A 26,711-nucleotide genomic window follows, 5' to 3' on the forward strand; every position below is an offset into this window, starting at 1 on the left:
ACTGATTCCATGTGGGGAATGGTGTCTTCCAGCCCCATGGATACCCCCCTGTCCCATAGGGAATGGTCTGTCCCGAGCCCCACTGTTCCCCCCCCCCATGTGGGGAATGGTGTCTTCCAGCCCCATGGATACCCCCCTGTCCCATAGGGAATGGTCTGCCCCGCCAAGCCCCCCCTGTCCCACAGGGAATAGTTTGTCCCGAGCCCCACTGATCCCCCCCATGTGGGGAATGGTGTCTCCCAGCCCTATGGATTCCCCCTTCACCACCACGCAATGGTCTCTCCCAGCCCCATGGTCACCCCTCCACTGGGGAATGGTCTCTTCCAGACCCCCTGGCACATCCCCCAAGGAAGGGAATGGTCTCTTCCAGATCCCACTGCACACCCCCATGGGGGGACAATGGTCTCTCCCAGACCCACTGCACACCCCCCCCAAGGAGTGGAATGATCTCTCCCTTGGTCGCCTCATAGACACCCCCGTCCACACGGGGATGATTTTGCCCTCACCCCACTGATTCCCCCCCTTTGGAATGGTCTCTCCCAGCCCCACTGTTCCCCCCTGCCCGCCCCGAATGGTCTCTCCCAGCCCCACTGACCTCCCCCCTCCCACTATGAATGGTCTCTCCCGGGTCCCTCCCACGGCCGGCAATGGTCGCTGCCAGCGCAGCCTCGCTCTGGACTTTCCCTTCCGGGGTCAGAGGTGGCGGCGGGTCCGGAAGCGGCGGCCGGCGGGACCCGGACCCGGCACCGGCACCGGGAGGTACCAAGGGAGGGACACACGGGGGGGGGCACACGGGGACAGTTCGGGGTGGGCTCCGCTCCATTCCTGGCCCTGTCGGTGCCGGGCTCCGCTGGCGCAGCCTCGGTGCCGCTCCCGGTAGCGGAGCCGCCGGTGGGAGCGGGACGGGACGGGGCTGGCACGGCCAGTCCCGCCCTCACGCCCGGTTACCGGCACCGGGCCCCACGGCTTGGGGAGGCCTCGGGCAGCACCGAGGCTCCACTGGGGTGCCGGCACCGGTCCCGTTATCCTCCGCTCCACGGGGTCCCGGCAGCCCCGGGAGAGAGACCCCGAGCGGGGCTGGGTCGGTGCGGGGGTCCCGGGGCTGGGTCGGTGCGGGGGTCCCGGGGCTGGGTCGGTGCGGGGGTCTCGGGGCTGGGTCGGTGCGGGGGTCCCGGGGCTGGGTCGGTGCGGGGGTCCCGGGGCTGGGTCGGTGCGCGGGTCTCGGGGCTGGGTCGGTGCGGGGGTCTCGGGCTCTTCCCGCGGCTCCGGGCAGGTGGAGAAGCTCCCGGGAGGAAGCGCCGGGAGCACCCCGGGACGGTTTGGATTCCCAGCCCCACATCCCGACCCAAACCCACCCCAAATCCAGCCCCACATCGTGACCGAAATCCTGACCCACATCGAACCCAAATCCAGCCCCACATCCCAACCAAAATTCCAGCCCCAAACCCATCTCAAATCCAGCCCAAATCCGGACCCACATCCAACCCAAATCCAACCCAAATCCAGCCATACATCCCAAACAAAATTCCAACCCAAATTCAGCCCCACATCCGACCCAAATCCAGCCCCAAATCCAGCCCAAATCCAGCCCCACATCCTGACCAAAATTCCAACCCAAATCCAGCCCAAATCCGGACCCACATCCAACCCAAATCCAGCCCAAATCCAGCCCCACATCCTGACCAAAATTCCAACCCAAATCCAGCCCAAATCCCAACCCAAATCCAGCCCCACGTCCCAACACATCCTGACCCAAATCCAACCCACATTCAGCCCCAAATCCAACCCAAATCCAGCCCCACATCCCGACCAAAATCCCAGCCCAAGTCCAGCCCCAAATCCAGCCCAAATCCCAACCAAAATCCTGACCCAAATCCAGCCCCAAACCCATCCCAAATCCAGTCTCACATCCCGACCCAAATCCAACCCAAATCCAGCCCCACATCCCAACACATCCTGAACCACATCCAGCCCCAAATCCAGCCCCAAACCCATCCCAAATCCCGACCCAAACCCAGCCCCAAGTCCAGCCCCAAATCCCGACTGAAATCCTGACCTAAATCCCAACCCCAAATCCCAACCCCAATCCCGTTGTGAACGCTCTCCCAACCCCCAGAATTTGGGGCTCCCAGCCCTGAAACCCCCAAATGTTGGGCTGGGTTGGGCTGTGCTTCCTGCTGCCTTTTGGGGCGTTGTGAGGGGAGCCCCAAATGTCACCCCAGAGCTTTTAGGGGAAATAGGGGATGCTGCAGGATCCTACAGCTGGCTCTGGGACAGAGCTGCTTTTCCTGAGATTTCCTGAAGTGCCGGGGGGGGGAACAGATTCCTGAGGGGTCTCAGTGTCCCCCCAGGGTCTCACAGTGTCCTTCCAGGGTCTCAGTGTCCTCCTGGAGGTCTTGGTGTCCTTCTGGGGGTCTCTTGGTGTCCTCCTGGGGGGAACAGGTTCCTAGGGGGGTCTCAGTGTCCTCCTGAGGTCTTGGTGTCCCCCCAGGGTCTCAGTGTCCTCTTGGAGGTCTCAGTGTCCCCCTTGGGGTCTCAGTGTCCTCCCGAGGGTCTCTTGGTGTCCTTCTGGGGGGAACAGGTTCCTGGGGGTCTCAGTGTCCCCCCAAGGTCTTACTGTCCCCCCAGGGGTCCCCATGTCCCCACTTTGTCCTGAACCAACCCCTCACCACTGCTTTGCCCCGTTGGATCCTTCCCAGTTTATTTTTTGGCTGCAGTTTCGGTATCTGGGTTAAAATCGATCTTTTTTGGCGTTTTCAAGGGGCTCAGACACCCCAGGGGGGGTCCCCATCCCTCTGCTCCTGCAGCTCGGGGGTTTTGGGGTGCCCCTGGGGGTGTCCCCAGCAGAGGGGACAGCAGAGGGGACAGCAGGAGCTGTCACATGAGCCCAGGGGGAAGCGAGGAAGGAGAAGTGGAGTCACGGGGTGGGAGAAGCTCCTCAGAGCGGGGTCATTAACGAGGCACGGGGCTAACGAGGGGCTCAGGGAGGGGTGACACAGGGATTGGGGTGACAGGGCTGGGACGTGCCTTGGCACTGCCACTGGGGGTGCTTTGGTGGCCAGTGTCCTGCTGGGACTGGGCTGACGGGGTTTTGGGGTGCTGGCACTGGTTTTGGGGTGGTGGCACTGAGCTGTGGTGGCACTGGGATGATGATGGATGTGGTTTTGGGGTGCTGGCACTGGCTGACAGGGTTTTGGGGTGCTGGCACTGGATTGGTGATGGGTTGGGGTGCTGGCACTGGGCTGATGGGGTTTTGGGGTGCTGGCACTGGTTTTGGGGTGGTGGCACTGAGCTGTGGTGGCACTGGGATGATGATGATGGATGTGGTTTTGGGGTGCTGGCACTGGCTGACAGGGTTTTGGGGTGGTGGCACTGGATTAATGGTGGTTTAGGGTGGTGGCACTCGGCTGTGCTGGCACTGGGCTGACAGAGTTTTGGGGTGCTGGCACTGGGCTAATGGTGGTTTAGGGTGGTGGCACTGGGCTGATGAGATTTTGGGGTGAAGGCACTGGATTTGTGATGGTTTAGGGTGGTGGCACTGGGCTGTGGTGGCACTGGGCTGATTTGGTTTTGGGGTGCTGGCACTGGATTTAGGGTGGCTCTGAGCTATGCTGGCACTACCCTGACAGGGTTTTGGGGTGGTGGCACTGGATTGATGATGGTTTAGGGTGGTGGCACTGGGCTGTGGTGGCATTGGGCTCATGATGGATGGGGCTTTGGGGTGCTGGCACTGGATTGGTGATGGTTTAGGGTGGTGGCACTGAGCTGATGGGGTTTTGGGGTGCTGGCACTGGATTAATGGTGGTTTAGGGTGGTGGCACTGAGCTGTGGTGGCACTGGGCTGTGGTGTCACTGAGGTGTGGTGGCATTGTGCTGATGGAGTTTTGGGGTGGTGGCACTGGGCTGATGAGGTTTTGGGGTGAAGACACTGGATCGGTGATGGTTTAGGGTGCTGGCACTGGGCTGTGGTGGCACTGGGCTCATGATGGATGTGGTTTTGGGGTGGTGGCACTGGATTGATGATGGTTTAGGGTGGTGGCACTGGGCTGTGGTGGCACTGGGCTCATGATGGATGTGGTTTTGGGGTGGTGGCACTGGATTGATGATGGTTTAGGGTGGTGGCACTGAGCGGATGGTGGCACTGGGCTGATGGTGACACTGAGATGTGGTGGCACTGGGCTGATGAGGTTTTGGGGTGGTGGCACTGGTCTGTCACCTGGGGTGTCCCCTGGGTGTGATCTGTCACCCAGGGTGTCCCTGTGGGCTGTGATTTGTCACTTTTGGTGTCACCCAGGCTGTGATCTGTCACCCAGAATGTCCCCAGGGCTATTATCTGTCACTCAGGGTGTCCACCAGGCTGTGATTTGTCACTCAGGGTGTCCCTCCAAGCTGTATCTGCCTCACACAATGTCCCCTGGGCTATGATGTGTCACTCGGGGTGTCCCCCAGGCTGTGATTTGTCACTCAGGGTGTCCACCAGGCTGTGATTTGTCACTCAGGGTGTCCCTCCAAGCTGTATCTGCCTCACACAATGTCCCCTGGGCTATGATGTGTCACTCGGGGTGTCCCCTGGGCTGTGATTTGTCACCCATGGTGTCCCCCAGCAGTGTTTGCCCCTCTCTGGGATGCACTCCTGGGATCATTCAGGCTGGAAAAGCCCTCCAGGATCACCAACCCTGCCAAGGGTTAAGGTCTGTCACGCACAGCCCTGTCACCCCTGTCCCCAAGCGCCACCTCCACACCATTTCTGACAACACCTGCAGAGCCCCTGATTGTCCTTCCAGTGGATGAACCCCCCTGGTGCCCACCCTGCCCCTCTCCTGGCACAGCTTGGGGCTTTTCCCTCTCATTCCTGGGGAGCAGAGCCCGGGATGTGGAGGATGCTGGAATGCATAATGGAGCAGAGCTCAATAATTCATGTGTCACCCAGGAACAGGCACGTTCCCTCACACCCAGCCCCTGCTCTGAGCTCTCAGCTGCCACAGGGAGCAGCTCCACTGAAGGGGGGGTTTGTCTGGGATTCACACATTCCTGTTTTCCCCCATAATTCAGATTTTTTTCCCTCAGGAATTGGATGGTTTGGGAGCGTCCCAAACAGCCCGAACCCCCTTGGCAAGGCTGGGGTTGGTGGTGAGCTGCACCGGCGTGCTCTGGCGTGGTGTCCCCATGTCCTGCCGTGTCCCAACACCTCATTGTGACCCCTCCTGGCATCCCTGGGGCCTCTCCGGGTGATTTTAAAGCGCTCTGAAAGTCGGGGCGGGGCTGCCTAAGTGCAAAGTGCTGTAGGAGGGGAGGAGGAGGCGGTGGCGGCCCCGGCCAGGGGGGATCCATTATTTATCCCTCACAGATGTCCCCAACTTTTGTCACTTCCAACCAGGCCCGGCACAGGGAGTGCCTGATCCGAAGTGACAAGGATTCCACTCCTTGCCCAGCTCCTCGGAGAGGGAACAACAGGGATTTGACAGGAGTCCAGCTTTGTTCCCTTCCCAGCCCCAGCACAACGCAAAAACCGCTGGCTCAGGGATCCAAACTGGGCCAAACTGGGCTGTGCTCAGCTCCTGCAGGTGCTCCTGGCTGGCTGCACATCCCTTGGGATTTCCACTCCCCACAGATCTGGGCAGATCCTTGTGGCCTTTTTCCATGGGCTCTGCAGCCTGCTGGGTGTCACCAGTGGGATTTTAAAGCTCACTGCTTTCAAATCTCACTGGTTCAAACCTCCCTGGTTTAAAACTCACTGCTTTCAAACCTCACTGGTTTAAACCTCACTGCTTTCAAATCTCACTGCTTTCAAACCTCACTGCTTTCAAAAGTCACTGGTTTAAACCTCACTGCTTTCAAATCTCACTGCTTTCAAACCTCACTGCTTTCAAACCTCACTGCTTTCAAATCTCACTGGTTCAAACCTCACTGGTTTAAACCTCACTGCTTTCAAACCCCACTGGTTTAAACCTCCCTGGTTCTTCCCAGCAGGCCCAGAACTGCCAACAGCAATCCAGGGGTATTTTTTTGGCAACATCCTTGAGCAGGGAAGGAGTTTGGCCATGGGTGACTTGGAGGTGACAGATCCCTGGCCCGACCTGTTCTGTGTTTGTGTCCCCAGCCTGTCACCCTCCCTTCCCACAGGGGCCTCCTTGTGCTGCGCTGACGGAGAGGAAAAATCCCAGCACAATGGTTGGCAGGGCTGCAGGAAAACAGCCCCGGCCTTCCAACACCTGACTCGTGCTGGGATCGTGTGCCCGGCACTGCCAGGCGGGGCTGGACACGGGACAGCTCCTCCCCAACACGGGGCAGCTCCTCCTTCCTGCAGCCTCCTGCTCCTGGACATGGGGCAGCTCCTTCCCTGCTCCTGGGAGATGGAGCAGCTCCTTCCCTAACACTGGGACACAGAGCAGCTTCTTCCCCGTCCCTGGAACATGGAGCAGCTCCTTCCCCGTCCCTGGAAGAGGGAGCAGCTCCTTCCCTGCTCTTGGGAGATTGAGCAGCTCCTTCTTTGCTGCCCTCCTGCTCCTGGGACACAGAGCAGCTCCTTCCCTAACACGGGGCAGCTCCTTCCCTGCTCCTGGGACACTGAGCAACTCCTTCCCTGCAGCCTCCCTGGCCCTGGAACATGGAGCAACTCCTTCCCTCCTTCCCTGCTGGCTTCCTGCCCTGGAACACGGGGCAACTCCTTCCCTACCCCTGGGAGATGGAGCAGCTCCTTCCTTGCTGTCTCTGTGCCCCTGGAACACAGAGCAGCTCCTTCCCTGCTGCCTTCCTGCCCTGGAACATGGAGCAGCTCCTTCCCTGCCCCTGGAAGATGGAGCAGCTCCTTCCCTCCTCCTGGGACACAGAGCAGCTCCTTCCCTGTCCCTGAGACATGGAGCAACTCCTTCCCTGCTGCCCTCCTGGCCCTGGAACATGGAGCAGCTCCTTCTCTGCTGCCCTCCTTACATTGGGAAATGGAGCAGCTCCTTCCCTGCCCCTCGAAGAGGGAGCAGCTCCTTCCCTCACACTGGGAGATGAACCGGCTCCTTCCCTGCTGCCCTCCTTACACTGGGACATGGAGCAGCTCCTTCCCTCCTTCCCTGCTGCCTTTCTGCCCCTGGAACACGAAGCAGCTCCTTCCCTGCCCCTGGGACACAGAGCAGTTCCCTCCCTGCTGCTCTGCCTGGCCCATCAGCCCCAGGGCTCTCTCCTGGCTGTGCAGGCTGGGATCTGTTCCAGTGGGATGCCCAACTCCTGAGGCTTTGCCTTCCCTGCAGAGGGAAGGGTGGGGATGGCTCCATGATTTCAGGGAGTGCTCCCAACACATCCTCAGAGCCTTTTTCCTGTGTGCAGTGTCTTCATGGGGTTTGAGGCCCCTTTTTCTTCCTCCACACCATTTTTGTGGGGTTTGGGGCCCCTTTTTCTTCCTCCACACCATTTTTGTGGGGTTTGAGGCCCCTTTTTCTTCCTCCACACCATTTTTGTGGGGTTTGGGGCCCCTTTTTCTTCTTCCACACCATTTTCATGGGGTTTGCAGCTCCTTTCCTGTGTCTCCATGGGGTTTGGGATCCCTTTTTCTTCTTCCACAACGTTTTCATGGGGTTTGGGGCCCTTTTTTCTTCTTCCACACCGTTTTCATTTCTTCCACACCATTTTCATGGGGTTTGCAGCTCCTTTCCTGTGTCTTCATGGGGTTTGGGATCCCTTTTTCTTCTTCCACAACGTTTTCATGGGGTTTGGGGCCCTTTTTTCTTCTTCCACACCGTTTTCATTTCTTCCACACCATTTTCATGGGGTTTGCAGCTCCTTTCTTGTGTCCAGAGTGTCTCCATGGGGTTTGGGATCCCTTTTTCTTCTTCCACAACGTTTTCATGGAGTTTAGGGCCCCTTTTTCTTCTTCCACACCATTTTCATGGGGTTTGCAGCTCCTTTCCATGCTGCCTTGGCATCTCCATGGGCTTTGGAGCCCCTTTTCCTACTGCCATGGCATTAAAGCATGGAAACACATATTCTTTAATATAAACTACTATTAAATCTCATCCATTCCCACCCCTACCATGGCAGGGGCACACCTTCCACTCTCCCAGCTTGCTCCAAGCTCCATCCAGCCTGGCCTTGGGCACTTCCATGGATCCAGGGGCAGCCACAGCTGCTCTGCTCGCCCTGTGCCAGGGGATGATTTCTCTGATTTCCCGGGATTATCAGGACAGGAGCAGGCTGTGACAAGCCCTCGGTGTGTCCTGCAGGTGACGCTGCCCTGGTGGCCCATGTCCCCGGAGGATGAGCAAGCCCCCGGAGCTGCAGCACGACCTGGAACGAAGCCTCCCTGCCATCGCCTCCATCAGCTCCTCCCTCTCGCAGAGCCAGGGCTTTTCCCCTTATTTCCTCTCCCCGGAGAAGAGAAAAGCCATCTCGGATGTGAGGAGAACCTTCTGCCTCTTCGTCACCTTCGACCTGCTCTTCATCTCCCTGCTGTGGATCATCGAGCTCAATGTGAGTCGGAGGAAGCAAAGCCGGGAATCTTTGCCCTTTTTAAACTCGGTTCCCTGCGTTAATTGCTCTGTTCCAGCACTCCTGGGACAGATCTTTGTTTGCTGTTCCCAGCGCTGGCCAAGGAGCCGCTGTTCTTTAATATCAACTAAAGTCCAGCTCGTTTCCTGCCCCGGGGCTGCCCAGGGTTGTTAACACCTCCCTTTGTTGGGCTGTAATAAGATCCAGGGCCTCTGGAATCACCAAATTCCCCTCCTGCTCCCCTGGGTTCGCTGCTGCAGTGTTGTCAGAGCATCAGAGGAGCAGGGGAGGATCCTCCAGGGGCTTTGATCCCAAAATTCTGCTGCTAATCTCAGCTTTGGGAAGCTGGAGGTGCTGCTCCACCTCCCAAGGGACTGTTGAGGGGGCTGTGAGTGGTTTGCTTCTCTCCAAAGCAGCTCACAAGCTGCTCTGTTTGCTCTGTGTTGCAATAACAGGGCAAATCCAGTTTATTTACCTCAGTCCCACCAAGTCCAAATCCCTCCCTGGGCTATATTTTGTTTTGATTTCTCCATAAACCGGCCCTGGCTGGTTTCAGGTACTCCATGTCCTCCCCTGGAACACCCAGAGCAGAGATGAACAGATAGAAAGAACCCCTTTGAGCTCCAGGGCTGCATTTTATCAGCGCTGCATCCTGCTGCTGCTCTTATCTCTCTGCCCTCCTTATCTCTGGCTGTCTGCACTTAACACACTGCCCGGACTCTGCTCAGAGCCCCCCCTGCTCCCCACCCCATTTAGGAAAAACCATTTCCCAGCCAGCATTCCAGCCGTGCCGATGGTGTCCTGCCCGCCCCCTTTGGACCCCAGCCCCCTGCCCTTGTCCCGGTGCTGTCCCCCCGAGGGGAGCTGCTGCAATTCCAGATTGCAGCCCCCAGGAGATAATCCTGGCTCGGTCACCAGGGTGATGCTGAGCGTGGGTGCTGCAGGTAGCCATTAATGAGTGACTAAGTGCTGATATTTGGGCCCCTGAGCTGAAATGCTGCATATTTAAATCCATTAGAGCAGCTGATTATGAAGAGCAACGGTTTGATATCATGACTAATGCCTTTTTTTTTCTTTTTTTTTTTTTTTTTTTTTTTTTTTTGTTCCTTTTTATTATATCCTACCGTTTCCTTTTGCTGGGAGATAAGCCCAGCAATTTGCCCCTCGTTAAAAGCAAACTGTAATTGTGCAGGCTGGGTGCTCTGAGAGCCAGGGAGATGCCTCAGGTGCTTCATCTGCCTGTGTTTGAGCTGAAAACACCCCTCAAAGTGCCTCATCCTTCCTGCAGCATCCTGTGGAGTCAGAGGCTGGGGATGGAGCTCTTGGTGGCCACTCAGCTAAGCACAGCCCAGCCTCACCCCCCTCTTTTTGCCCCTTTGTTCTATATTTATATTTAGAAATATATTTATAATTTCTATTTTATATTTATATTTATATTTATATTTATATTTATATTTATATTTATATATTATTAGTTATATTTATAGCTATATATATGATATTTATAGGTATATATTATATATTATATATAGGTGTATATTAGGTGTATATATAGGTGTATATATAGTTATATATATTATATATAGGTATATATTATATTATATTATATTATATTATATTATATTACATTACATTACATCATATCATATCATATTACATTAATATTTTCCCCCTTTGCTTTATATTTATATATCCCAGACTTGGAGGGATCCCTTCCCAATCCCAATGCTGCCCTTGGAGTGCCAGGACACCCCTCTGCCAGGGACTGGCACCACCAACTGTTCCTCACAGCCAATCCACCAGAAATAACAGAAACACCCCCAAAAATCCTCACCCAAAGCCTTCCCTTCCTTCCTGCAGCTTCCCATGGAGCCACTGAGAAGGGAAGAGGATTTTGGTGGTCACTCAGCCAAAACACCCCCCAAACAACCCCCAAAAATCCTCACCCAAAGCTCTCCCTTCCTTCCTGCAGCATCCCATGGAGCCCCAGAAGGGGAAAGGAGGATTTTGGTGGCCACTCAGCCAAGCTGGCCCAAATCCTGTGGCCACAGCCCAGCTTCAGCCCCCTGTTTTTGTCCCTTTATTTTATATTAAACCCCATCCCAGACTGGGAGGGATTCCTTCCCAATCCCAGTGCTGAAGGGATTGGCACCAACAGTTCATTCCTCACAGCTCATCCACCAGAAACACCCCCAAAAATCATCACCCAAAGCTTTCCCTTCCTTCCTGCAGCATCCCATGGAGCCACACAGGGGGGAAGAGGATTTCTGGTGGCCACTCAGCCAAGCTGGCCCAAGTCCCATGGCCACAGCCCAGCTTCAGCCTCTTTTTTTTGTCCCTTTATTTTATATTAAACCCCATCCCAGACTGGGAGGGATCCTTTCCCAATCCCAGTGCTGCCCTCTGCTAGGGACTGGCACCACCAATTCATTCCTTACAGCTTCAGAATCCACCAGAAACACCCCCAAAAATCCTCACCCAAAGCTCTCCCTGTGTCTCCTCCTCCCTGCAGCATCCCATGGAGCCCCAGAAGGGGAAAGGAGGATTTTGGTGGCCACTAAGCCAAAACACCCCCCAAACACCCCCCAAAAATCATCACCCAAATCTTTTCCTTCCTTCCTGCAGCATCCCATGGAGCCACACAGGGGGTGAAGAGGATTTTGGTGGCCACTCAGCCAAAACACTTCCCAAAAATCCTCACCCAAAGCTCTCCCTTCCTCCCTGCAGCATCCCATGGAGCCCCAGAAGGGGAAAGGAGGATTTTGGTGGCCACTCAGCCAAGCTGGCCCGAGTCTCATGGCCACAGCCCAGCTTCTCCCCCCTGTTTTTGCCTCTCTCCCCCTGGGTTTGAAGCCCTGGCCCACAGGGATCCTTTCCCAGTGCTGCCCTTGGAGTGCCAGGCCAGCCTGGCTTGCCAAGGACTGGCCCCAGCTCCAGCAGCTGCTGCCTCTGCCAGCTCCCAGCCAGCTGGGCTCCATCCAAGGCCATAGCCTAAAGGTGAAGCATTTGTTCCAGTTACCTGAGCCCTCCACTTCCTCCCAGACAGCCACTCCAGCCTCCCAGGATTTATGGTGGCCACAGGAGCAGGGCTGTCAGACCCTGCATTATCTCAGGAGGAGTTTTTTCCACACTGCTGGCAATCCCAGGGTGGTTTTGCCTCTTGCAGCCTGGGCTGTGCATCCTCCTCCTCCTGTCTCTTCCCCTTTTCCAGCATGTTTGATCCTGCTGCTTCCTTTCTTCCCTCAGATTTCCTGGAGCACTGCTGTGAGCTGTGGGAAGGCAGCTGGAAGGAGAAGGGACCCCTCAGTGCTTTGCTTTTTAAATCCCCCCAGGTTCTCACAGACCCTGGCAGCCCTCACAGGAAGGTGTTCAGTGTGTTAGTGAAGGTTCCTGAGGAACATTTTTCCTGTGGTTTTCCATTTTTTTCCCGTTTTTTCTCCCATTCCTCTGGAATTTGGGTGAGGTGGGCAGGGACTGGTGAGGGACTGGTGGCACTGCCTGTGCTGAGCCAAGGATTTGGGTGCTGGAAATCCTCACTTAAAGGGGTTTAATGTCCCTCCTGCCCCACCTAAAGGTGTTCAATGTCCCTCCTGCCCTTCTAAAGGTATTTAATGTCCCTCCTGCCCCACCTAAAGGTGTTCAATGTCCCATCTAAAGGTGTTCAGTGTCCCTCCTGCCCCACCTAAATGTCTTTAAGGTCCCTCCTGCCCCACCTAAAGGTGTTCAGTGTCCCTCCTGCACACCTAAAGGTGTTCAATGTCCCTCCTAAAGGTGTTCAGTGTCCCTCCCGCACCACTTAAAGATGTTCAATGTCCCTCCTGTCCCACTTAAAGATGTTCAATGTCCCTCCTGTCCCACCTAAAGGTGTTTAATGTCCCTCCTGCCCCACTCATGCTGCTGGGTGTGAATCCCAGGGGTCAATCCAGGCAGGAAATGTGCCATGGGATCCTCCCCGGTGCTGTGCTGCCAGAGGAGCCCACACTGGGCCCGTGGGACCATTTTTATTCCCTGACCTGGCCATAACCCCGAGCACTGCTCAGCTCCTTCTCCCATCAGGTTCTTATCAGCTTCCTGCTTCCTTGTCTCCCTCAGACCAAGGTGGGCATCAAGGAGAACCTGAAGGATGAAATCATCAACTACAAATTCAAGACTTCATTCTTTGATATCTTTGTGAGTATCTCAGCCTCCTGCAGAGCTCAGTGGGGCCGGGAGGCCCTGGGCTGTCCCCTTGCCCACCTCGGTGAGTGGTGCAGCTTTGACCCTGAGGTTGGCACCTGTCCCTGTGTCCCTGCCCTGCCAGCAGCTGGCAGAGGGCCAGGGGCAGTGCTGACTGGTGGTGCTGGGTGTTTGTTGTTGCAGCTCTTGGCTCTGTTTCGGTTCCTGGTGCTGCTCCTGGGCTACGCCGCGCTGCGCCTGCGCCACTGGTGGGTCATCGCGGTAAGGAGCCAGCCCAGCCTCTCCTCTGGGGGTTTCTCCCTCTCCCCCTTGGCTTCTCAGGCATCTGAGCTCTGTCCACTTTCATTTTCAGGTCACCACACTGGTGTCCAGTGCCTTCCTGATTGTCAAGGTCATCCTCTCCGAGGTTGGTTTCCTTGAAAGTCGCGTTGTGATTTCTCAGTGATGTTTTATTCCCTGTTTGGGTCATTCCCTGGGGTTTTCTGTTCTTTCCACACAGCTTCTGACCAAAGGGGCTTTTGGGTATTTACTTCCCATTGTCTCATTTGTCATTGCTTGGCTGGAGACGTGGTTCCTGGATTTTAAAGTCCTTACTCAGGAAGCAGAAGAGGAACGATGTGAGTATTTTTGCTCCTCTCTGGTAAGAGTTGGACAAATCCAACCAGGCCTGTTCTGGCAGCACCTTGATCTGACATTTCTGGGAAAGGCTGGCAGGGATGGGAAGTGCCTGACTCAGATCTGTTATGGTCACCAAGTCCCTTCAGGGGTAGAAAATACCAGATTATAAAAAGCATCTTTTAATTGAGGGGAGAAAAATGTGCCAGATTTCCCAATGGCTGAATCCTGCAGCCAGACGTGCTGGAGAGAAAGTGTTTGGAAACAGGGAGGCAAATGCCAGGCAGTGTGTTGGACTCCCTGTCCCTGATATCTGTGTTTGGATCTGGCTGGAGCCCTTTTCCAGAGGGGCTGCTGGAGTCCCAGACACATTCTGTGGCACGGGGTGAATGATGGGGTGTGAAATTCTGTGGTCTCTGAGGTCACACCGAGCAGAGATTGGGGCTGACCTCATGCTTCACACATCACCCTGTGGCTTCCAGGGTCCTTCTAGGGAGCTTTGTCCCTCTCCCAGGAGTCACTGGCTGGGAAGTGACACCAAACTTGAGAGGGACAACATTTGTCAGGCTGGGCTCAATCAGAAATGCTCTGACTGGAAAGCACCAGAGGATGTTTGGGTCTTGCAAGGAGGCTTTAAATTGAAAAATGATCAAGTGTTTAATGCCTCTATTGGATTAGGCTCAGGTTCCAAATTGCTTCCAGGGGAAGCTCTTATTTAATTAGATGCTTAATCGCCTTTGGATTATTTGACAGGCAGAAGAGCCCATTGATCTCCGGGGCAGATAAAACATCTCAGACAAAAGCTGAGGCAACAGGAGCTGAGGCTGGCTGCTGTCAGTGGGAAGAGACATGGGAAAAACAAGAGGGTGTTTTGGCAGGGCTGGGGTCCCACAGCCTGCCAGGTGTTCAATCCCTGTGCTCCCATCCCCAGGGTTCCTGGCAGCCCAGGCTGCAGCCTCGAGGCCTCTGCTGTACCCCAGAGCCCTCTCCGAGGGACAGTTCTACTCCCCACCCGAGTCCTTTGCAGGTAAGGTCACCTGTGCCATCACCTCACTTCCCAAGCTCATCCCACCATGGAATTCCTCACCTCCATCATCTCTGTCCAAAGCTCTGCCTCGTTATCCCAGCCTTGGCAGGGCCTGACACTGAAAAACAGGGTCCCCTCTCAGTGCCTGCACCTGGGCAGGGGTGGCACTGCCACACTCTCCACGTGGCACCTTCTTATTGGTGCTGCCCTCATCCCTGCCAGCCTGGGGAGCTGGAGCTTTGTGTGGGCTTGGGATTAAATGCTCTGAGCTGTGTGCTTGGAAATGCTGCCCAGGGGTGGGGATCAGGGCTGGTGGCACTGGAGAGCTCCTGGCGTGGGAGGGGGACATCTCAGTGGGATTGTCCTGCTGTGCCTGACACCCGGGATGAGCTCAGCCCTCTGGAATAGTTGTCCCCGTGTAGCTGATACCCAGGATGAGCCCAGTTCTCTGGAATAGTTGTCCCAGTGTAGCTGACCCCTGGGATGAGCTCAGCCTTCTGGAACACTTTTCCTGGTGTAAATGACACCCAGGATGAGCTCAGCCCGCTGGAACCTTTTTATTTTTCCCAGTGTAGCTGACACCCAGGATGAGCCCAGCTCTCCAGAGCAGTTGTCCCAGTGTAGCTGACACCTGGGGTGAGCTCAGCTCTCTGGAATACTTGTTTTGGTGTAGCTGACACCCAGGACAAGCTCAGCTCTCTGGAACACTTTTCCTGGTGTAGCTGACACCCAGGATGAGCCCAGCTCTCTGGAATAGTTGTCCCAGTGTAGCTGACACAGGGATGAACTCAGCCCTCTGGAATAGTTGTCCTGACACCCAGGACAAGCTCAGCTCTCTGGAACTCTTTTATTTTTCACAGTGTAGCTGACACCCAGGACAAGCTCAGCTCTCTGGAACACTGTTCCTGGTACAGCTGACACCCAGGATGAGCCCAGCTCTCTGGAATAGTTGTCCCAGTGTAGCTGACACAGAGATGAGCTCAGCCCTCTGGAATAGTTGACATCCAGGACAAGCTCAGCTCTCTGGAACTCTTTTATTTTTCCCAGTGTAGCTGACACCCAGGACAAGCTCAGCTCTCTAAAACCAGTGTAGCTGACACCTGGGATGAGCTCAGCTCTCTGGAACACTTTTCCTGGTACAGCTGACACCCAGGATGAGCTCAGCCCTCTAAAACCAGTGTAGCTGACACCCAGGACAAATTCAGCCCTCTGGAACACTTTTCCTGCTGTAGCTGACACCCAGGACAAGCTCAGCCCTCTGGAGCAGTTGTCCCAGTGTAGCTGAGCCCTGGGATGAGCTCAGCCCTCTGGAACACTGTTCCTGGTACAGCTCACACCCAGGATGAGCTCAGCCCTCTGCAGAGCCAAGCAGGGAGACAGGGAATCATCCTCACTGAGAGCCCTTCCTGCTGGATGAGGGGCAGGGGTCACCAAAAGGGAGGGAGGTGGCACCTGTGGGGTGTTGATTAACTCTGAGTTAATTGGTGCTTCCCCGTAGGCTCAGACAACGAGTCTGATGAGGAAGGTGTGGGGAGGAAGGCCTTGACAACTCAGGTAAACAGGGCCTGGCCCTGCCCTCGGCTCCAGCTGATCTGGGGCTCCCCAGTCAGGTTTTGCTGCTCCCCCCATTCAAACCCTTCAGCTCTGGGGACTCTGCCTGAGCCCTCTCTGTGCCACCACCCAGGAGGGGCCATCTGAGCCCCCCAGATTTATCCCCCTTCTCCAGGGCTGTGTGCTCTCCCTGCAGCATCCCACAGGGATCTGTTCTGTCTGTCCCTTCCCCTTCTCCCTTCCATCCCTGGTCCTTTGGTCACATTCTGGGATGGGCATCACCTCACTTGTCCCCTTGGCTTGAGGTGTTGCCCCAAAACCTGGCTGGGCACAAGCTTTGTGCCCTTTTCCAAGAGATCCTGCTCCTGTTGTGGCTCCTCCAGGAAGGAAGCTGCACATCCCAGAGCCCTTTTCCTGCTGGAAACCTTCCTGTAAGGCAGGAGCCATCGGGAGCAGCTGGTGTGTGGATCCCAGCCAGGGCGGGGAGCGTGACTTGGAGCTCCAAAACGAGGCCTCTGTGACCCAAATTAAGAGATTTCTGATCCCCTTTCCCTCTGCCAGCCCTGGGAGGGGGGAGCAGCCTCACACACACACACTCCTCAAGCTTCCTGCACGCCTAGCTAAAGAAATCTAAAGGTAAAATCCTCTTTTTTTCCCCAGGAAAAGGAATATGTCCGACAAGGCAAAGAGGCCATGGAGGTTGTGGACCAAATCCTCGCTCAGGAGGAGAACTGGAAGTTTGAGAAAAACAATGCAAGTGTGGTTTTTTTTTTCCCTCCCCAGCTGGCAGAGGGCATGGATGGCTTAGCAAAAACCAGGACAAACGAGGCTTTGGAAACCTCCTTGTGCCATGAAAAATTAACAAGCGTTACAATTACCTGATTGAATTAGGAATCTATTCCAGTTCAGTTAAATGTAAAATCCCCCTCTTATTTAATTAGACCTTTAATTGCCTTGCAGTTAAGAGAGGGGGGCCTTTTCCTCCTCCCTCTGTCCAGAGGGTGGGCAGGGGTGGCCAGGTCACCTTTGGGATGCAGAGCAGGGGAATGTTGCTCCTACAGCTCAAATCCTGCCCTTGTTCCATGACCAGGTGCCTTTGAGCCTGCTGGGGGCCCAAACTGGAATCTTTTGAGCCTGCTGGGGGCCCAAACTGGAGATTTGGCCCATGTGGGGCACTCCAAAGCCACTGGTGTCCCCCCTTCCCCTCACCTGGAACCTGCGGTGTAAATTTGGGAAATGGCTCTGCCAACTCCAGACTTTTCTGGGGTGCACAGAGCTCTTTTTTCTCTCTGAAGAGTGCAGAGAAAGAGGAGGGGTTTGCCCCCCAAACCCAACCTTGTTTCATAAGGTTCAAACACAACTAAGGGGGGTGTGGATCCTGCAAACTGCTGTCTCATCTGGTGTTTCAAATTCCCCTGTCAAGTGATCCTTTGTCTGATGCCAAACTAGCTGGGCAGATTGTTTTCTTTTTCCAAAGGGGGATGGATTTAAATAGACTAATCAGAGTTTAACACAGGGCTAACGATGAAAGGTTTTCATCTGCCCAGCCCCTCCAGGGAGGCTCCTCTCAGCCATAGGTAACACCAGCAGCTCTGGCAGCAAAACCCCCTTTTGCACCCCAGTGCTGCTACAAAGAGAATGTGACCTTGACGTGGGGTTTGCAGCCTGGCACGGGGTGGATTCTTTTTCTGTCTCATCCCTGCTGCCTCTCTGGATATTGTTTTGTTGATGGAAATTTAGGCATGGCCAAGTGAAATGTGCCTGGGGCGGTTTCTGTGCTGAGGTCGCTGCTTGGTGTGGGGAGCAGGGGGTGACAGGAGCCTCAAACTTCACCCTAAATAGACACAATCCCTTTTTACTGATAAAACCACAACTTTCTCATCTCTTGCACAGGACTTTGGTGATGTTGTTTACACTTTTGAAATCCCTTTCCACGGCAAGACCTTTATTTTAAAGGTAAGAACATCCTCGGGCCCATTCCTTGCTCTCTTTGGCACGGGGGAAGAGCCAGAGCTCAGCTTTCAGCACAGCTCAGGCTGTAGAACACGCTCCCTGTGCTTGAGACAGATGAACAGCACTGGGGAATCTCTCCAGGAAAACCCCTTGGCCAGCAGACAAACTCCCCAGTAAATATCCAAGGCCCCAGACTGCACTGGTAGAATCAGGAGCAGGTGACTGCAAGAGTCGCTTCCAACCTCAGCATCTCGGACTAATCTGACCAAGGAGGCTAATTGGAACTAATTGCCAGCAAGGCCAGGGCTGAGTGTGCCTCTGCTGCTGCCTGGCACCGGGCAGAGCAGCTCAGAAGTGCCTTGCTCTGTGCCCTCTCCCAGGCTGGAGTGCCTTGGCTGGGGACCACGTTTTAATGAAGCGTCGGTGCTGCCGTGGCTTTTCTTTGTTCCAGTGCATATGTTGCCTCGCTGGCAGGAGCTGCCAGTGGAGCAGCTCTGTGCTCACCAGCAAAAGCTGGATGGTCCCACTTTGCTGCATGAACTGTTTGCCTCTGAAGATCCCCTGCTCCCGTGGGGATTGGGAATGGAATGGATGCTGTGCGTGCTGGAGCTTGGAATGGCTTGGGGGAAAAAAAAACCAAAACAGTCAAAAATGCAACTTCTCGAAGCAATGGTGCATGGGGAGCTGATGAGGGTGGGAGAGGGGCAGACAGGCAGGCAGAGCTCAGTGGCTCCCAAATCCTGAGGTCTGTGTGTCCTCCCCAGGCCCCTTGGAGCTCTGGGACAGAGAGGTGACAGCCATGGCTTTGCATGCAGAGGAGCCAGGCTGCCCTCACTCCTCCCCTCACCTGCATTCCCACTTGTCCTTTGTGTTTTGCCCTGTTTTCCTTAAAAATAACCCCCCCAAGGGGAGCAGAGGGGCTGGCTGACTGCTCTGGCTGTGTCCTCAGGCTTTCCTGCAGTGCTCCCCTGAAATGGTTTACCAGGAGGTGATTCTGCAGCCCGAGAAGATGATCCTGTGGAACAGAACAGTGGCAGCTTGCCAGGTGAGCGTGCTGGACAAAGATGGCTTAATCACAGGAGCTCCTTGGAGCGTTGAGAGCTGGAGCTTCCCCTTCCAGCACAGGCTGCTGGCAGGGCTGGAGCCGGGCTGGATCCCAGGCACCGAGGCGTTAAATCTGTGCCGCTCATCCGTGCGCTCCAGCCGGCTGCACGCCTGGGCCCGGCCAAGAGCCCGAGAGGTGGGCAGGGACAGGGGCCAGGGCTGAGCCAGACCTGCTGGGGGGGTCTGAGCCTCGTGGAGAGGAGCTGGAGGTGACCCCTGTGCCCCCCAAAAACTCAGGAGATGAACCCACGCACAAACCACTCATTGCCCTCTGCCCCGAAAGATCGGTGCTTGGAGGCACAATGTGAGCAAATCTCCCTTCTTTTGAGAGAGGTGGGCAGGGATGGGGGCCAGGGCTGAGCCAGACCTGCTGAGGGGGGGGTCTGAGCCTCATGGAAGGAGCTGGAGGTGACACCTGTGCCCCCCAAAAACTCAGGAGATGAACCCATGCACCCACAGCTCGGCCCAAAAGGTCGGTGCTGATTTAGGGGAGTGGCTGTGGCCTCTTGGTGTGCAGGCTTGGAGGCACAATCTGAGCAGATCTCCCTTCTTTTGAGAGAGGTGAGTAGAGACAGGGTCCCAGGCTGAGCCAGACCTGCTGGGAGGGGTCTGAACCTCGTGGAGAGGAGCTGGAGGTGACACCTGTGCCCCCCAAAAACTCAGGACATGAACCCACGCACAAACCGCTCATCACCCCCCAGCCCAAAAGGTCGGTGCTGATTTATGGGAGGGGCTGTGGCCTCTTGGTGTGCAGGCTTGGAGGCACAATCTGAGCAAATCTCCCTTCTTTTGAGAGAGGTGGGCAGAGACAGGAGCCAGGGCTGAGCCAGACCTACTGAGGGGGTCTGAGCCTCGTGGAGAGGAACTCAGGAGTTGAACCCACACACACACTGCTCGTCGCCCTCTGCCCCTAAAGATCTGATCCTGGTGCTGATTTATGGGAGGGGCTGTATCCTCTTGGTGTGCAGGCTTGGAGGCTCAATCTCAGCAAATCTCCCTTCTTTTGATTTATTTCCCCTGCCCTTCTCCAGATCTTGCAGCGGGTTGAGGACAACACGATCGTCTCGTACGACGTGGCGGCCGGAGCTGCTGGCGGGGTGGTGTCCCCAAGGTCAGTTCATCCCACGCTGCCCCTAAACACCCCCCAAAACCACAAGGAGACCCCTCTGGGGATGCTCTGAGCTGCTGGGTCACCGTGGTAGGGCTGGTTGGCTGTGCAGGTAACGCTCCCAAGGGTGGGCAGCCCCTGAAATTTCTTCCTGGCAGGATTCTCCAAGCTCCAAACCTCGCTCAGTCGGGCTCCCAGATATCTTGGCTGTGCCTCCCTGTGTTGACACAGCCCTGCCACAGCCTGTCCCAGCAGTCCAAAGAGAGGGATCTGCCCCCCCTCCACATCCCTGGTGTGTTTTTAAGGCCTCTCTTTGCTCAGGGATTTCGTGAACGTGCGTCGGATCGAGAGGAGGAGGGACAGGTACGTGTCCTCAGGGATGTCGACCACGCACAGCCTGAAGCCTCCGCTCTCCAAGTACGTCAGGTGAGAGGCAGGTGCTGCTTTTTCAGCTGGGATCACGCATTTCTCCAGAGCTCCAAGCTTCACTGCAAGCCCTGCTTGCCTTGCTGGCAGGATTTGCAGGAAGCTGAGCTATTTGTGGAGCCTGAACCTCGCTTCCCTTGTTCGTCTCCCTTTGTTTGAGAAACTCTCTGTGCTGTCAGCGCTGCTGGGGCGTTTCCCAGCTCAGGGGAGTGGAGGTGCTGACCAGTAACAAACTCTCTCCCAGTCCCACATCCTGTTTATGTAACAGTTAATTCCCAAGCAGGATTTTCTGAGGGGCAGTAAACAGCTGGATGTGGCTCTGAGCCTCTCACATGCCTTTTGCTCCTCATAAACTGAATTTGAGGCATTGAGGGATGAAAGGAGGATGGAGCAGCTCCCAAAATCTCAGCAGGGCTTTGGCCTCTCCCCCTCCAAAGGGAAAGGCTGGTGATGGATCCCAGCAGGGCCAGGCTCATCAGACAAGGACTCCTTGTTCCTGCCAGGGCCCAGCTGTGCTGCTGCACACTCTGACTTCGGTTTTCTCAATAATCTGGTTAAAGTAATTGACATTTTATCTCAGAGCTGTTGGAGCTGCCTGAGTCTATTTAGGAACTGGGAACTTCAGGGCCTGGAAAAATCCTTTAAGGAAGGCACACAGCAAAAATAGAGTGTTCTGAAGAGGGAAGGGAAATCTGTATTTGGGCTGTGTGTGCACAGCTCCCGTCTCAGAGACAGATCAGATGGTGCTGGGAAGGATCTGGGGGCTGGAGTGACAAGTGCTGAGCCTGTCCTGAGCACACAGAGCTTCTTGGGACCTCTTGTTTGCTCCCAGGCAAAGCTTCCCATGAGGAGCAGCTGGCACAGTGCAGAGGCAGAGCTGCTGCTCCACCAGCAGCCCTGGCACGGGCACTGCCAAGGCACCTGTGGGAAAGCTGCCCTGCCGTGCTGGCTCGTGCACCTGGAGCCAAGGCACACACCTTCCCAGGCTCCCAGCATCTGCTCCTGCCCCTCTGGGCTCTGGGTTTTGCTGCCAGGCTCAGCTCCATGTGGTGCATCCACAGAGAATCCCAGGCAGAATTCCAGCCTGACCCTCTTGGCTTTTCCTGCACAGGGGTGAGAACGGACCTGGAGGATTCATCGTGCTGAAATGTCCCAGCAACGCCAAGGTCTGCACCTTCATCTGGATCCTCAACACAGATCTGAAGGTAAAAGGCAGCTCCTGGGTGAGGCAGCTGAGCCCCATCCCCAGCACAGCCCAAGGCTCTGCTCCAGCATCCCAGCCAGCCACACAAGGGGCCCCTGAAGGCACTCAGGTTTGGCAAGTGGGGGGTTAAACTGCTCCAAAATCCACCTCCTTTCCCTCAGTGGGAGTTTGGGAAGCTCTTCCTTATTTCAGGTCTCACTTAGGGTGAATGCAAGACTGGAGGAGAGGAGTTTTTAATCCTCTTTGCTGACCAAACCCACTTTGAAGTTTAGTGCTGGGGATGTTCCAGAGGGGCAATTCCCTGCTCCATAACCCCCTGACAGGACCACAACCCCCTGCTCCAGCATCCCAGCAGCCACACAAGTGGCCCCTTAGCAAGCCCTGCCCTCAAGAGACTCAGGTTTGGCAAGTGAGGGGTTAAACTCCTCCAAAATCCCCCTCCTTTCCCTCAGTGGGAGTTTGGGAAGCTCTTCCTTATTTCAGGTCTCTCTCAGGGGTTTCAGTTCTGAGTGCAGGATGGGGTGAGAGGAGTTTTTAATCCTCCTTGCTGACCAAACCCACTTGGAGCCAACTTTTGTGCCAGGGGACAATTCCCTGCTCCAGAACCCCCTGGCACTACCACGACCCCCCAAAATCCTCCCTCACGGAGGGAGGAACGAGCTGCCCCAGCTCCGGAGCTATTTGTGGAGCCGCCTGTCCTTGCCGGTGTCCCGGCAGAGCACGGAGGGACCGGGACGGGGCGGGAACGGGAGCGGAGCTGGCCCCGTTCCTTCCTCCGCCGAAGGCTGGCGTGGTAACAGCGCTGCCGCAGCAGCACAAAGGCTCCATTCATTCATCCATCCATCCATCCATCCATCCCTCGGCTGTGCTGCAGCGCTCTGCCCCCTCCTCTCCCCTCCCCTTCCCTCCCACGGCCCCTTCCCCTCCCCCTGAGCGCAGCCAAACGCTTCTGGAAAAGGTTTGGGAAGCTCCAAGAGCAGATCGTGCCCACCCTGTTGTGCCCAGGGGATGTTTTCCTCCCCCCAGGGATGTTTTCCTCCCCTCAGGGATGTTTTCCTCCCCTGGATCCGGTGCCCAGCACGGTTTTGGGGCAGGGGGATGGATAACAAACCCCCCCCCCCCATGATGGGGCTGGGGAAGAAAAGAGTTTCCTTGTCCTTGTGCTTGTACCAGCACCGCCTCCGCCGTGGAAGGAATGCCGAGCTATTAATAACCCCCAAGTGCTCCCAGCGCCTTCCCCAGGGGCTCTGCCAGCCCTGCCAGACCCCTCGGCAGCTCCTGGCTCTTCCCTTCGGCCCTGGGCGAGTATTTATAGCCCGTGGTTCATCCCTTCCTGCTCCTCGGGGGTGGGAGCATCCTACACGTGTGTGTCTGTGTGTGTGAAATGGACCCTGAGACAGCGGCCTCGCACTTTCCCTGCCCCTGATCCGAGGGAAAACCTGCTCCAGAGGGAAAACCCCCCCTCCAGAGGGAAAACTCCCTTCCAGGAAAAGATCTGGGGTGCTGGAGCACCCCAATCCCATGTCCTGTGCCTGCCTGACCCTCGGGATCGTTCTCCACTCATCCCTCCCTGCCCCTGGAGCATTCCCAGCCCTGCCTCAGCTCCCTCCTCCCCATCCAGAGCCAAGGATTATTATTTTTATTATTTTTTTCGTGGATCTCCCACCTCGGAGCCGAGGCCGAGGCGGAGGGGGGGTGAGTCGTGCAGGGCTTTTTTAGAGGAATCCGAGCGCGTTGTTGCAGTTCCTCCCCCGGATGGGATCGGATCGGAGCTGCCCGGGAGCCGCAGCTCCGCCCAGCGGTGCCTCTGCAGCCCTGGGGTGGGACAGGATGGGGTGGGAAGGGGTGGGATGGGGGCAGAGCACAGTCCCAACCCTCATTCGGTCCCATCCCATCCCATTCCAGGCTGCTGCATCCCTGGAATGGGATGGGATGGGATAGGATGGGGTGGGAAGGGATAGGGGCAGCCCCAACCCTCATTCATGGCTCCTGCATCCCTGGATCCTTCTGGAGTGGGAAGTGATGGGATGGGGGCAGAGCCCAATCCCAACCTTCATTCATGGCTCCTGGATCTCTCTGGGGTGGGACAGAATGGGGTAGGAAGTGATAGGGGCAGCTCCAACCCTCATTTGTGGCTTCCGCATCCCTGGATCCCTCTAGGGTTGGGTGGGATGGGGGCAGATCCCAGTCCCAACCTTCATTTGTGGCTCCTGCATCCCTGGATCCTTCTAGGATGGGAAAAGATGGGGTGGGAAGTGATGGGATGGGGTTTAGTGGGGGATAGAACCCAGTCCCACCCCTCATTCATGGCTCCTGCACCCCTGGATCCCTCTGAGATGGGACAGGATGGATTGAGAAGGGATGGAATTGGGGAAGAGCCCAGTCCCACCCCTCATTCATGGCTCCTGCACCCCTGGATCCCTCTGCGGAGGGGTGGGATGGGGTTTATTGGGGGATAGAGCCCAGTCCTAACCCTCATTCATGGCTCCTGCATCCCTGGAACAGGATGGGGTGGGACAAGATGGGGTAGGAAGGGATGGGAGGGGGACAGAGCCCAATCCCAATCCTCATTCATGGCTCCTGCATCCCTGGAACAGGATGGGATGGTGGGACAGGGGACATCCCCCAGCCCAGCCCTCACCTCCTCCCCTGGAGCCCCCCAGACCAGGCTGGGTGCAGCCCCCAGCCCCAAACCCTGGAACACCCTGGAGCAGGATGGCACCAACCCCCAGCCCTCATTCATGGCCCTGTGTCCCTGCAGCCCCTAGGGTGAGATGGGGACAATCCCCAGCTCCAAATGGTCCCTCAGGGCGTCGTGTCCCTGTCCTGTGTCCCCAGGGTCGCCTGCCCAGGTACCTGATCCACCAGAGCCTGGCTGCCACCATGTTCGAGTTCGCCTTCCACCTGCGCCAGCGCGTGGCCGAGCTCTGCTCCAAGCCCTGAGAACCTTCCAGAACCTTCTCTGCTCTCTGGGCCGAGCTCTGCCCAAGCCCTGAGGACATTCTGGCCCTCTCTGGCCATGGGGACAGGACCCTGCACCCCGCCAGGCGAGGAGGGGTCCCCCCACTTTACCAGCCAGGGGGGCTCAGCCTCTCCTCCCACCAATGCTCAGGGGGGCTGGACCTGACTGTTCTGTGCCAAATCCCTGCCCTGGGGGCTGGGCAGGGCCCCCCCTCCCCAAAATCAGGTTGGGGGCTCAGCTGGCACCCCCAGATCGCTGTGAGTGGCACCCCCAGGTTGGTGTCACTGAGATCCCCAGGTTGGTGTCACTGAGATCCCCAGATTGCTGTCAGTGGCACTCCCAGGTTGGTGTCAGTGGCACCCCCAGATTGGTGTCATTGGCACCCCCAGATTGATGTTAGTGGCACCCCAGATTGGTGTGACTGGCACCCCCAGATTGGTGTGACTGGCACCTCCAGATTGGTGTCAGTGGCACCCCCAGATTGGTGTCAGTGGCACCCCAAGATTGCCGTCACTGGCACCCCAAGATTGCAATCACTGGCACCCCCAGCTTGGTGTCAATGGCACCCCCAGATTGCTGTGAACTGGCACCCCCAGATTGGTGTCAATGGCACCCCGAGATCGCTGTCACTGGCACCCCTAGATTTCTGTCAGTGACACCCCCATTTTGCTGTCCCTGCCCCCCAATTCCCTGAGGAAGAGGGCACAGAGGAGGTGCCCGTGTCCCACCTGAGCCCTGTGCCAGGCTCAGCGCCTCGAGACACAATTTGTGACCCCCCCCCACCCCAGTGACACCCCCAAACCCCCCTTGGCTCCGGCTGAGCCCCCTCATTCCTTCCTTCCCTCCTTCCTTCCTTCCCAAGCTGCAGCTCCGGGCGGAGCCAGCGCGGGATTTGCCTTAAGCAGAGACTTTGCTCCATTTTGGGGGTGCGGGGGGGGGGGTTTGGGGGGTGGGGGTGCGTGGGGGGGGTGCGGGGGCAGCTGCAGCTCCTCCCCTACCTGTGAGCTCCGTGTGCTGCTCTAAAAACAGCAGCAGCAGCAGCAGCAGTGTGGGGGCTGCAATGGGGATGGGGGGCACCCACAGCCCCCCCCCCCACCCCCCCAGGGCTCTCTGCGCCCCCCTGGGGGTCTGGGGGGGTCCGGACCCCCCAAAAAATTTGTGGGGGATGAATTAAAGCCTTGCACTGTTTGCAGGTTTGGGTTACCTGTGTGGGTTTGTCACGCAGTGAATGGAGGGGTGGGGGCAGATGTGGGGTTGGGGTCACCCTGAAGACCCCCCCAGTGCTAAAGGGGGGGGGTCCAGGCTCCTTGGGGCACTGCCTGTGGGTGGCACTGTCCCCAACCCCATGGTGGCACCAGCAGCTCCATCCACCTGGAGCATCTCTGTCTGTCTGTCTGTCTGTATGTCCCCAGTGTCCCTCCAGCCCTGGGTTCATCCCCTGGGGTGGAACCCCAACACTTTGGGGGCAGCTTTGGGGGCTCTCCAGCCCTGTCCCCCCTGTCACCATCCTCACATCCCCTCTGTCACCTGCCCTGTCCCCTCTGTCACCATCCTCACATCCTTTGTGTCACCATCCCTGTCCTCTCTGTCACCAGCCACCTCCACTGGGTCACTGCCACCCGACTGCTGGCCCCACAAACCCCCTTTTGGGGGTCCCTACAGCCCCAAACCCCTGTCCTGGGCTGTCCCCAATATCCCTGTGAGGGGGACCCCAATGTCCCTCTGAATGGGACCCCCACTGTCCCTTTGAGTGGGACCCCAGTATCCCTCCAAGGGGGACCCCAATGTCCCTTTGAGGGGGACCCCAATGTCCCTGTGACAGTGATCCCAGTGTCCCTCTGAGGGGGACCCCAATGTCCCTCTGGAGGGGACCCCAATGTTCATGTGACAGTAACCCCAGTGTCCCTTTGAGGGTGACCCCAATATCGCTGTGAAGGTGACCCCAATGTCCCTCTTTCAGGAACCCCAATGTCCCTGTAAAGGTGACCCCAGTGTCCCTCTGAGGGGGACCCCAATGTCCTTGCGAATGTGACCTCAGTGTCCCTCTGAAGCTGACCCCAATATCCCTGTGAGGGGGACCCCAATATCCCTGTGACAGTGACCCCAGTGT

General features: G+C 56.8%; 1 protein-coding gene across 3 annotated transcripts; it reads left to right on the forward strand.

The window, feature by feature from the left end:
- The first annotated feature begins 705 nt into the window (after nt 1-705).
- On the forward strand, nt 706-25,102 carry STARD3 (StAR related lipid transfer domain containing 3). Of its 3 annotated transcripts, XR_008483283.1 has the most exons (16): nt 706-759; nt 8,211-8,457; nt 12,568-12,645; nt 12,835-12,912; nt 13,004-13,057; nt 13,151-13,268; nt 14,198-14,293; nt 15,792-15,847; nt 16,505-16,597; nt 17,738-17,800; nt 18,747-18,842; nt 19,933-20,012; nt 20,331-20,435; nt 21,547-21,640; nt 24,478-24,898; nt 24,945-25,102. XR_008483283.1 is itself a non-coding variant. In XM_054281444.1 (15 exons), exons 2-15 carry the CDS (start codon nt 8,245-8,247, stop codon nt 24,580-24,582), a joined length of 1,329 nt encoding a protein of 442 aa, XP_054137419.1. In that variant the 5' UTR covers nt 706-759; nt 8,211-8,244; the 3' UTR covers nt 24,583-25,102. The 3 variants fall into 3 exon arrangements, 2 of the variants coding, with proteins under 2 accessions (XP_054137419.1, XP_054137418.1); XM_054281444.1 differs by having other exon boundaries at nt 24,478-25,102; XM_054281443.1 differs by lacking the exons at nt 24,478-24,898; nt 24,945-25,102 and having other exon boundaries at nt 21,547-21,830.
- Nucleotides 25,103-26,711: the final 1,609 nt, after the last annotated feature.

This window comes from Melozone crissalis, unplaced genomic scaffold (genome assembly GCF_028551555.1).
Source record: "Melozone crissalis strain CALT ecotype California unplaced genomic scaffold, PUWL_Pcris_2 ptg000032l_1, whole genome shotgun sequence".
Taxonomy (NCBI): domain Eukaryota; kingdom Metazoa; phylum Chordata; class Aves; order Passeriformes; family Passerellidae; genus Melozone; species Melozone crissalis.

Coding starts and splice junctions, on each gene's coding strand:
- STARD3 (XM_054281443.1), top strand. CDS start 8,245: ATGAGCAAGCCCCCGGAGCTGCAGCACGACCTGGAACGAAGCCTCCCT. Junction 12,913..13,003: donor GCCACTGGTGGGTCATCGCG/GTAAGGAGCCAG, acceptor TTTCATTTTCAG/GTCACCACACTGGTGTCCAG. Junction 15,848..16,504: donor GGAAGGCCTTGACAACTCAG/GTAAACAGGGCC, acceptor TTTTTTCCCCAG/GAAAAGGAATATGTCCGACA.